This window comes from Girardinichthys multiradiatus, chromosome 9, assembly GCF_021462225.1.
Source record: "Girardinichthys multiradiatus isolate DD_20200921_A chromosome 9, DD_fGirMul_XY1, whole genome shotgun sequence".
In the NCBI taxonomy this organism is placed as follows: Eukaryota; Metazoa; Chordata; class Actinopteri; order Cyprinodontiformes; family Goodeidae; genus Girardinichthys; species Girardinichthys multiradiatus.
Genome location: NC_061802.1, coordinates 35,067,123 through 35,078,683, shown reverse-complemented (window position 1 = coordinate 35,078,683; position 11,561 = coordinate 35,067,123). Strand labels below are relative to the sequence as shown.

The window sequence follows — 11,561 nt, the reverse complement described above, 5'->3', positions numbered from 1 at the left end:
TCCAATGTGAACTGGTTTCTATTTTCAGCAGGTGGCATGTTTAGAAAAGGGACTATTTCTGTGCTTCTCTCACTAAAAGCCTGAAGCGCTGTTGCAATCATGAGTTTGTAAACTTCTCAACCGTACTAGCAATTTAATGTATTATATCTCAAAATACTGTAACAAACTGTCATTCATTTTAAAGGATTTTAATGTCCAGAACTTAAACAATCTTACTGGTTATCAAAAAATAAAATGAATCTTATGATTTATTAATAAATGACTTTAATCTGACCATGAATCACCTCCCACTGAGTCTCAACCATTGCGGCCATAGAGGAAAAAGACAAGATTAATTTTAATTTTTTTGTTTACAGTAAGAAAATCAACATAGAAAATCACAAGGTTTACTAAAGTGAAGGATGTTTCACAAAAGTCATTGTCTACCTGTTTGTGATGAACGAAACAGTGATTGTAACTAACATGAATTAGTATCAGAAGTCCGGTCTATATATTTGTAGAGCTATAGTGCTGCGAAAAAATATGTGACCCCTTTCAGATTTTTTTTACACGAGTCATAAATATAGAAAAAGAGAACCAGAGTAAATATTAAAAAAGAAAAATTTAATAGGATGATTTTATTTATTAAGAGGAAACAGCTATCCGAACCTGCCTTACCATGTGGAAAGATGGCAAGGCAAAAACATGAACTTTGATTAACCACAAAACGTTCAGTTATTCTAGCCACACCTTAGCTTGATTACTATCAGACCTGTAGAATGGAGAAATCATTTAAATAGAACGTCTCTGTAACGTGAAGTAAGCTAAGAAATCTCAAAGATTCAGAAACACACAAGGAACAAAGACATTACCGTCTATCTATCTGAAAGGGGTTATAAAGTCATTTCTATGGCTTTGAGACTGCAGTAAACCACAGCGAGCCATTATCCACAAATGAGGGAAAGCACGGAGCATTAGGGAACCTTCCCAGGAGCGGCTGACCTACCAGACTTTCTCAAACTGTGCATCAACAATTCATCCAGGAGGTCAGAAAAGAACTGAGACAAGAGTTTGGAAGGCGACTCATTGCATCCCGTCACGACATTTCAGAATAAAACAATCATACTGCTATTCAGACATGATAGTGGTAATGTGATGTTCTGGGGCTGCTATGCTGCTTCAGCACATTGACAACTTGCTGTAATTGATGGAACTATTAACTCGGCTTTCTACCAGAAAATCCTGAAGAAGAAAGCCCACATCGGAATGGAAACATTTTTTTATTTTTTTCAATGGCCTAGTCAAAGTCCACACTTAAGTCCTGTTGAGATGCTGTGGCTTGACTTCAGACAGGCGGTAAAACCTCTCTAAACTGGCTGAATTAAAAAAATATCCTCCGGAGCGATGTAAAAGATAGTCAGGCTTTGTGGACATAGTGAACAACCAGTTGTTTGTTGTTAGGGGACAATTATTTTTTTGCATAGATCAACAATGAAATAATCATTTTAAACCGATTTTGTACTTACCCATATTGTTTTCATCTGATTAAAAAAATGCAATATTCCTAAACAGACCATTACCACAGCAAAAACAGAGGACATCTGTAAGGTGATATTTATGTGTGTCACATTTGAATTTAATTTAAGGGTTTAGGAAACGCTAGACTGCAGCCTGGAGCATACAGACCATGTTACAATATCAGGTCACTGTGTGGCATGACTTCTGGGCTTTTTCCTTCCTCCACTTCACTTTCACTTTTGGTTAAACAGTGTTTGACGTAACAGGCAGTAATGATGAAACCGTCTAGTCTCATGCGGGCCCACCCACACTCACACGCATCCCAAACAGACTTAGAGAGGCGGTACAACACAAACAAGAAACAGAAAAATATAGCATGAGGGAAACTAGTTTTTATTAACGTTACAGTGCACAGACAAGCTGTGCTAAAGATCAAGGGAGGTATCAACCCTAATCTGTGAGTAAAGTACACAGCTTGTATCACATCACGCATAGTAGCTCCAATAAAAAGCAAAATGTCTGCTTTATTACCCTTTTTGCAAGACCACAAGTGAATTTGGCAATGTTTAAAATAGTAAACCTATATGTGCTTCACATTTTACATTAAAGATACAATCAATTAATGAATTGTGATGTAATTTCTAATAGAAAAACATACAATCAATTCAGCATTTAAGAAACTAAAGAGTGCACCTAGAGTGCAGAAACAAAAGATTTCATTCATCTCCTCTCCGGGTTTTCCCTTGAGCTGTGTGTGTCAGTCCGATTGTAACATCTAACTGGTCTAAGATGATTTTTACTCCAGAAAACAGACGTGTTAATGTAGCCCACAGCACGCTACTGTTGTGATCGTTGATGGTGTGGTGACTGATTGGAGGTAAAACTGTCAAATGGCACACTTAAAGTTTACAGACTCGGATTGGAGCTTCAATGCACCAAGAGCAAATACATTCATTTGGTACTACTGAACATTTAAAATAAAGTACAGACGATAATATAGCTATATAATACAACAAGGAAGCACCAAAAAAGTGCAGAGGCATTAAATCCCCTCACAATCAAGAATGGGCATCTACACAGTATCCAGCTGCAAAGTCAGATAGCTCTGCCGTTACATATTTTCAAAATACAGTAAGTCAGTCATTGTCCGGCATTTAAATTATTTTAAAACAATAACACCAAACACAATTTGTTTCCAGCTTTTTACATGGTTTCTCTTAGCTTACAGAAGAACCACCTGAACAACAGCTGACTGTTGGTCATGCAAGCAATATGACATGAAACTGTCACCGCAGCACCAAGAAACTGTGACATTCTCTGCTTTATGTTTGAATATTAAATAATAATAATAATGATAAAAACAAATGGCTGATAAATTAAGATTAGCTTTATAACTTGTTTTTTTTTCCAGCCTTAAATATAAATGAAAAAATATTGTACAAAAAAACATCATTAAAAGAAACAGAACAAGGCACTTGTCTAGGAGGTAAAAAAAATCTCTTTTTGTTGTCAAAGCATTTTCATGCCTAGTGAATAAGACTCAATCGTTACAACCAAGATACATTGATTTGTTCTTGCTTGCGCACAGATTTCCAGCTGACAGTCAAACCACGAGCCACAGCAACTCAAGCAGAGGTAATAAAACAAAAGACAGTCCGCACTGGCTTGGTGTGCCATCACTGGCACAGATGACCTCAGATAGGCACTCTGCACTCTTCATCCATCTTCATCCCATCAGCATTGATTGGACTTCATCAATAATCACAGTTATTCCCAAGCAGATACCTCAGACCCATACTCACGTTTACCATCCGAAATCCCTTTGGGGAGTACAAGTGGAAACTGGCCACATCTCTCTCCTTGAGATAGACAATACTGTGGAGCCCCCTGCAGACAGTTTGCTCTATTGCATCCATTCTGACAGAGTTGACAGGCGTGTTAGCCACCTGCAGCACCAGATTCCCGCTGAGATTCCCCTGATTCATGCTCTCATAGCACACAAGCATATGCCAAACATAAGGGCCGGTGCAGCTTATGCTGATGTTGCCTTTGTCATTCTCCAACCTACGTTGTTCACGAATGACCTCAAACTTCAGAGATGTGTTTGCTTTGAGATCTGGAAGATGAAAATTAAAACGGTAATATAGAGTAAGTCTAAATGTAAACTGAGAAAAGAGAACACAAGTTTTGTGAGCGTTTATCAAAATGGTAGAAGAAATAAAATCACAAAATTAAGGAAATGTTCTCACCTCTGAGTTCATTAAACTGTATGTATACGTCATCTTCTGGCTGCTTAGAGAAAAAAAGAGACATATTAGAGACACGTGGCAGATATGTGTTGTTTTTTTACAGCTCTCCTGATGTTAGGTGGCCATCATTGCCAGTATGACTAACATTAAAAAATGTAGCTCACTGAGAGCTGCAGAAAAGGTCACGCAACCCTGCTCTGTGGATCCCTTGATGTTCAGCTCAAGGAAGGAGACACAAGCATCAAGCTTGTTTGTTTGATACAGTGGTTAAGTGAGGCAGTGTGAAAACAGACATGTTGACAGAAACCAGGGAAAATCTCACTGTGGGTGATTAATACCAGTAGTGAGAGCTTCATATCACAAATCAACAACACAGTGTAAAACTGGAACAAATGTTAGTCATTAAACTCTAACTGTGCAGATATCTGATATGTTATTTAGATCAGCAATTTCCCATGGACGAGGAAAAACATGTTCTTTTCCTTTAACCTCCAACAGTCATGTTTATGTATTAGTTCCTCTAAAGCAAACTTCAGTCACTCCTCTGATTCACAGATGCTTTGCAGACAAATCCATCTTGTATTGTATGAGCCATCCTCAACTGTCTCCGTCTTACACTGGGAGATCGGGTGTGGAATTGATTTTTGACTTTAAGTGTTTTTTTAAGTGTTTTGTTTTTGTTTTTTTAGAGAGGTAAATGCCTTAACAATCTATCCCACGTGTTCCATCATTAGCTTTGTTAGTTGTCTCAGTTCCTTTAAAGTCACTTTAAAAGTTTACTTTCTGCAGGCTGCATGTTTCTGTGTGAAAGGGTACCGCAGACATGTCATCACATCTTCACGTCACAGGCGTTGTCAGGCTAATTTTACAGGAACACGTGCTGCAGGATTCAGCATCATTGCCCTTGTGAAATCTCTCAATCAAAACTTCAACAACAAAAGGTCGCAAATGTTACACAAAGATCCTCTTGACTTACAATTTAGTCCAGCAGCACTGATTGTGCATATGAGCTTGCATTACCATGCCAAATATATTTAGAAAATGCAAAGAACATTAAAGAAATGTTGCATATATGGGTCCAAACTTGGAAGTCGCAAGTTGGCCAAAATGTCTATTTTGCCTTTAAATGGGAGTGTGGTTTTCCAAAATAATCATGGTGTGCCAGAGGAGAGAAAACTTGAAGACTTTGATTTAGATCACAAATTCAGGAGGAAAGTAGGCAACTTGTTTTTTCATAAATGTTATATGTTAATTGTTTATTTATATTTAGATGCTGTGCCCCTGTACCACTATTTTTCTAGCAACGGCTCTGCTACATAAACTTGTCTGTGCTGAGGAATTTATCTGAATGGGCTTCCCTCCAACAGAATGAACCTTCATAGTGGTATTACGGACTTGTAACTTTTCTCAGTAGTTTAAAATAAAGACAATCATAACATAAAATTTCCTGTGCTGGTGATGAATCGAAAGTCTGCGCTTCTCTGCCCCCGTATGCCCCGAGCTGTACTCACCAAAGCCGGGGACTTCATGCAAAGATAGACGGTGACCAGCAGGCAGGCCACCACCAGCAGGTTCTGCACGGCCACCACCGCGGCCAGCCTCCCCGTTCCGCGTCTCTGTCGGACCGCGCGTCCTCCCTCAACATCGATCATCCCCTGGTCCATCGGCGCTCTGAGCTCCCGGCCGGAGCTGCGGGGCTTTTTTAACACGAGTGGGCTCGCTAAAAGGTGGGGAGTGAGTGGAAAGAAAACGCTCATGATCGGCGCTTTATTTTATCTGAGTGTGTGGGTGGAGGGGCTGATCGTGCAAGCTCGCGCTACATTCACGCAGACGCACATGCGCGCGCGCACACACTCGCATGCAGAGAATCAGGAGTGAAACCAGCGCACCGGGCGCTGATTGGTTCACAGTGTACTCATGCTGCGCGCTTATCTTAATGATGAGATGCTGGCACTGACACTGAAGCGGGCGAAACCTCCCACAATATGTGGTCTTTACGCTACAATCACGGTCATGTTATCATCAATTTCTTTACTTGATGCGACGACGGATGTGAACACGCCGAGGAAGTCGAGACAGAAGCTGTTTCTAAGAAGTCATTGGCAAAAAGGGTGGCAAAATTTCCTTTCCGTCTGTTTTGGAGACGCTGCAAGAGTGCAAGTTTCTGTAATGAGCTTGAGGGAAGACAGTGGTCAGAGCTTTCATTTCATTTGAGCCTGAACTAGGGTACAGATCAGTCTGATGTTTGATGCACCAAGTATATTATGAGACGTTTTTGGCCTGTCAGGACAAAAATACATGTACAAGCTGGCCAGAGCTTATGGGAAGATGGATGGAGCTAAAGAGAGGACAATACTGAACAAAAACCCACTAAGGCTGCAAAAGGCTTGAGGCTGGGGCAAAGGTTTACCTTCCAGCAGGGCAACTACACTAAACATGGAGCCAGAGCTACTATAGAATTGTTTACATCAAAGCACATTCATGTATTAAAGTGGTCCAGTCAAAGTCCATGCTTAAATCCAATCAACAATTGTGGTAGGACCTGAAAAATGTTTACAGACTCTCTCCATCCGCTCTGACAAAGCTTTAACTATTTTGCAAAGAATCAAAAATGCTAGTCTGTAGATGTGCACAGCTGATACAGACACATACAAGAAGACTTGGGATACGTCTCTATCAGCTAAGGTGAAAAACACTCTCATTTTCATTTGCAAAAAAAAAAAAGATGAGATGATTCAGTCCTCGCTATGCAGTTGATTCCCCCCTGCTCTGTAAATGAAACCACAAAAAGCAGAAGGCAGTTCCACAGATCAGCTGCCCCAACATTTGACCATTATTGGCATGTATCAGTTTCCTCCCTGGTCATTATCCTGCTCCCACATTGTAACTTTTTGGTGCAACTCTGCTGATATTTGGCCTGAACTGTCATGATTCAGCCTTGTATATGGCTAATGTTTCTCCCTCTCAGTCACAACAAAATACTCTCTGCTGACATCTTAAATGTGAGATGAATCAGTCTGAATATCTGAATTAGGTCAACTGCTGGAGAAACTTACAGAACAACACAATGTGAGGGGTTGTATACATTCATCTCGACCAAGAAACAGCCTTTACAACTGCCAGAAGGCATAAGTATTTTGAGCAGACATTTACTTGTGGGATTTCCCCTGTTCTGTGCGGTATATGCTTGTAAACCACCTAAACAGGTTTACAAAGCCAATAGTCCTTAAATGAGGAACTTCTAGCACATCCCTCTGGTTTGGTGCAGGCTGTGCCTCTTTAAATGTTGTTCAATGGGCACAACCTGTAGTTACACATTTAGACTCACAAAGCTTTCTTCTTGCAAATAAAGAGCTAAAGGAATTAAATTTAAGGAAACCTTGCAAACTGCACTGGTTAATCCTCCCTCTATCCAAACACTTTTGGGGAGCCAAAGCCCACAAATGGCACAAACACATACAGAAGTGGTTGCTACGACATGTTTAGTTCACAAGAAGGGCATCTGCTTGGCTGGGACATACCCGGCAACAAAAATCTTTGTCCCATTATTTCTGGTCATGATGTCCATTGTACAGTATCAAAACCTAAATAAGTCTTTTTTGTATTTCCAAACCTTAGCTTCTTTGAGAGAGTTAGTATAGCCTCAAAAATCTGTTGTAGGTATATTTTAAACACTTCTCTCATAGGCCATTTCCTGTCTGGTTACTGTGAATACTGGCCACTGCTGCCAGAAAATATGCTGTTTAGTTGTGCTATTATGATGTATCCAAAATGGTTATGACAATTACTTGACATAAAGATGAAAATAGCTTTAGTCATTTATATCACTGAATGTCGCATTTGAGCATGTCGGAGACCTTTACCTCTTTGGAAAAGTTAGTACTTTACTCCAAAAAATGTATCAAGGTTACAAAATGTGTATTTTTGACTAGCCTAATGTAATAATTGTTAAACAAAAGAACAAAACTGGGAGATATTTATACATACTGCTGGCGTAAAGCATGCAATAAAGGGTTCAGATTTTTAAAAATCAGATTTTTTTTGTGACAATTTTTTCTTGTATCAGGCTTTAAAGGTCTTTTCCACTTTAGTTTGTTTGGATTTTAAGCATTAAAATTATCATTAAAATTAGTAAAACCTTTCACACCTAAGGAAACCCAGGCGATCGCATCGAGTCGTTAACTTTGAAGCAATCCCTCATACTGAACATGTAGGGGGGCACAGTGGAAAGGAAATCTGCCCTTTAACAGGAAGACTCTGAGTGTGTGTGTGTGTGTGTGTGTGTGTGTGTGTGTTTCAGACTCTGAGTCTGAGCAGCCAGACAGAACTTCTGTGGAGAGAAAAAAAATTAACATTTAAATTGGAAAGTGTTTTGCTTTGGTGAAATATTTTGCAGGTTGTACCTTGAATTGCATGAGGTATCCAATAAATATTCCCCCTCCTCTTTTGTAACTGTCAGAGACCCAACATAGGTCATGTCAGCACATGACTTACCGGTGCAGAAACAGCAGAGTGAAGACTCCAGCGTTCTCCAGGGCCTCCTACGTTTTAATATAAAAGCCATATTTCTTCTGTAGTTACACCAGCTGTGGCCTATTAGGGGTAAATGTAGTCCATCCCCTTATGCCTTTGTACTTTCACATGACATCAGTGTACAACGAAGGCGTATTAGACCTGGGTTGAATGTTAAAAAGGTTTAATGAATCATAGGTCAATTTTGGGTGGTTAATAATAAGAAACACTTTTTAAAAAATGGCCACATAAAAGGAATGGACCCTCAGAACCTATGGAGATCACTGTAAAAGATTACAAGAAACTCTAGCTCCTTGGAAGCAAAATAAAAGGAAATGAGGGGTGGGCGACAACTTCTATACTTCAAAGAAAAGAAAATGAGTTGATTTTTTTTGTGAAATATCCCATGTGGCTTTTTTGCTCAGAGAAATGACCCTCGCTGCCTCATTTATAGAAGGAAAGAAAGCGAGTTTGTGACACTTGGTATGAGTCAAAGCTCTCAGGCCATCATTTCACTGCTTTCACTGCAAGATTCAACACATGCAGGTCTGGAGATTTCTGTAAGTGTTGGGACTAGTACAATAGCTGCTACATTCAGTATTGAATTTAAAGTGCTGTTATATTGCTCTTTGCTGTCGACTACCATGGACGCTACTCAAACAACACGCACACCCTTAAGGGGACATTTTGGAGTCAGACGGGCCTTGTACTGGGTTGACTACACTTGTGTTATTTTTAATCCTCTTTTTTTTTTTCACTTACAAACCACAAACTAATGGAAAATATAGAGGCAGGAAATAAAACCTCTCACAGCTCACTCTGATCTCAACCGTCTACTGTGGACTGGCACTTTCAATGACAGTAATGATGGTTATGGTGTGTGTTAGAATAATAGCTATTCTTCATGCATCTTCTCAATATGAAGATCAGTAGATAACCCCCTTATTCCCACTATTTGCAAATGGTCTCAAAGTGTTTGTTGTGACATGACCTGACATGCCCCAACATGTGGCATGACAGTGGTTTTGATCAAAGTTTCACTGTTTTGATATGTGTCCCAAGTAAAACACCTGCTTAGCTGAACCGAAACAGGTGTCCCACATCATAAGGCCCCGCACACACACACGAGATGCTGGATGCAACGATGAGGCAAGAAGACAGCTGAGTGTGAACATCTGCTCGTGGGAAAAGAGAAAGAGGGGGGGGGGGGGTATGGCTTTATGGTTTCATAATGATGCCTCCCCTTCTGTAGGTGCAACAGAACACAGCTCACACCAAAGTGTGCATGCTTTGTAGCAGTGGTGCCAGCCCTGGCCACTGTTAAACATGTTACAAGTAAATGTCAAGTGATAAGGATTAACTGCTGTGGTGAAGGATGATGTGTAACAGAAGAGCATGTTCGGACGGGGAAAGTCCTTAACAAATAGATACTGTAACAGCGTCGGATCAGCAGGGATGAGGGAGTTTTTTTCTCTCTCTTAGGACACAAAACGGGTATTTCTGGTTTAGCTGACACACTAAAACGGACAAGGAAAGACTGAGTTGGAGCAGTGAGATTTGGTAATTCATCGACAGCCCACACACATCCTGACGGGTTCTTGACTGAGTTTCAAAAATGTGACGACTCACGCTCGCACCTGCTTGTTTGCATTGTCCCGAGTCAGATCTTGAGACAGGTGGAAGAGGTCGACCCGCTCGCAGATGGCCTAACCACAACTGAACTCGATCGTAATACATTCCCCACAAGACATCACAGCAATATTTCTGGTGGTTGTTTTGATGTTTCAAAGAACACCTTCACAACAAGCCAAACAGCAAGAATGTTGTTTGTTCAATCAATTTGTAATCAAAGGAGCTGAAATTCAATCTGAATCTGAATGAAATTATGGAAAAGTAAAAATGGTGGTTTACAGAAAGTGAGCCGTTTAGGATGAAAACTAAAACTAGTTATTAGAAGTTAAAATAAAAAAAGGAACTGCGAGCTATGACACATTCTGTGGCAAATCTGAGTGAAATATAACTTGGCAAACACAAAAAGTAAAACAAAAGTCCCTTCCAGCAAACCCAGCACTTTTTATCTAGACATACACGGTCCTCCGAGAAACTATAGGCCCTTTTACAGAATTCTTCTGATTTGGCTTTTCTATCACTGTAAATGTTTCAGATCATAAAACTAATTTCAGTATTAGCCAAATATAGCCTTTGTAAATACAAAAAGCAATTTTTAAAATATGATTTCTTGTATTGACTGAGGAAGCTCCTTAAAACAACTTGAATCCACCTAAAGCTAAGAACAGGTGGTGTGCCCCTTGGCAGCAACAGCTGTGGAGGTGGTTTGGGCCACTCTGCTTTGGCACGTTGGAGGAAGTTCAAGCATAAATGTCCTGTTTTTAATCACAATACTTCTCAGTTCACAGCATATTTTCCCAAAAGTCTTGGAGATCATCAAGACAGTTTTTTTTTGGCTTGCCTCTGTTGTCCAAGGCCAAAACTGGTGCTGATCATTTTTACCAAACGTTAGATGCATTAATGTGCAGGGACAGGACAGATTACTGGATCTCAGCCTTGGATAGTGTTATCAGAACCAGCAACGCTCCTGAACAGAGCATGTCAGTAAAGGATCTCTTGACACTGTGCCATGATGCATCAGCCAATGATCAGACACCATCGGTGGATTGTTTGATATAAAATAGGGGCGTAATTTGCGACCCCCACCTGACATCATCAAAGTGTGTTGTCCTTTGAACTTTGTGACCCTTTCAGACTCCTTGATGCCACAAACTTTACATCTGTTGAATTTCTTTAGGTTGGGGAAAGATCTGCTGCCTTTTAAAACCTTGTAACCAACTTCATGTTGCCACAAAGGCTCTGTTTCAATAAGTTATTGATAAACTAAACTGGCAGTAAATGGGCCTGGGTTCACTTGTGAAGCTGAACCAAAACAAAGCGATTAATCCTGAGCCACTTTTGCTAAACGTGTAAGGGCACGATTAAGATGACTTTTACCTTCTCCATGTGTTTTGTGAAAGGACCGATATAGTGAGGTGGGTAGGTATGAGAATGGTATGGCCGTGGAGCACAGCACCTCCTGTTGTCCTGTACTGCCTGCTATACCATTTAAAACTCACATGTGCGCGATGACACCTTCTCCTCCTTTGATTTATGAATGGTTAAAGGGAACTTGACGGCGGGTTTATGACGGAAACGTTTTGTGAATGAGGAAACATTTAACTCCACATTTAAGAAGGCAAAAAATATTTTCACAAAGATAGTTTTCAGTCAGTCAGTCATCTTCTATACCGC

General features: G+C 40.2%; 1 protein-coding gene across 2 annotated transcripts; it reads right to left on the bottom strand.

The window, feature by feature from the left end:
• Nucleotides 1–1,869: 1,869 nt before the first annotated feature.
• Nucleotides 1,870–5,505, bottom strand: LOC124874317. 2 transcript variants are annotated; one of them, XM_047375642.1, is made up of 3 exons: nucleotides 5,258–5,505; nucleotides 3,747–3,789; nucleotides 1,870–3,613 (listed from the first exon to the last, which is right to left on the bottom strand). In XM_047375642.1, the coding sequence occupies exons 1-3, from the start codon at nucleotides 5,501–5,503 to the stop codon at nucleotides 3,252–3,254; spliced, it is 651 nt and encodes a 216-aa protein (XP_047231598.1). In that variant the 5' UTR covers nucleotides 5,504–5,505; the 3' UTR covers nucleotides 1,870–3,251. The 2 variants fall into 2 exon arrangements, with proteins under 2 accessions (XP_047231598.1, XP_047231599.1); XM_047375643.1 differs by having other exon boundaries at nucleotides 3,747–3,786.
• Between the last annotated feature and the right edge of the window lie 6,056 nt (nucleotides 5,506–11,561).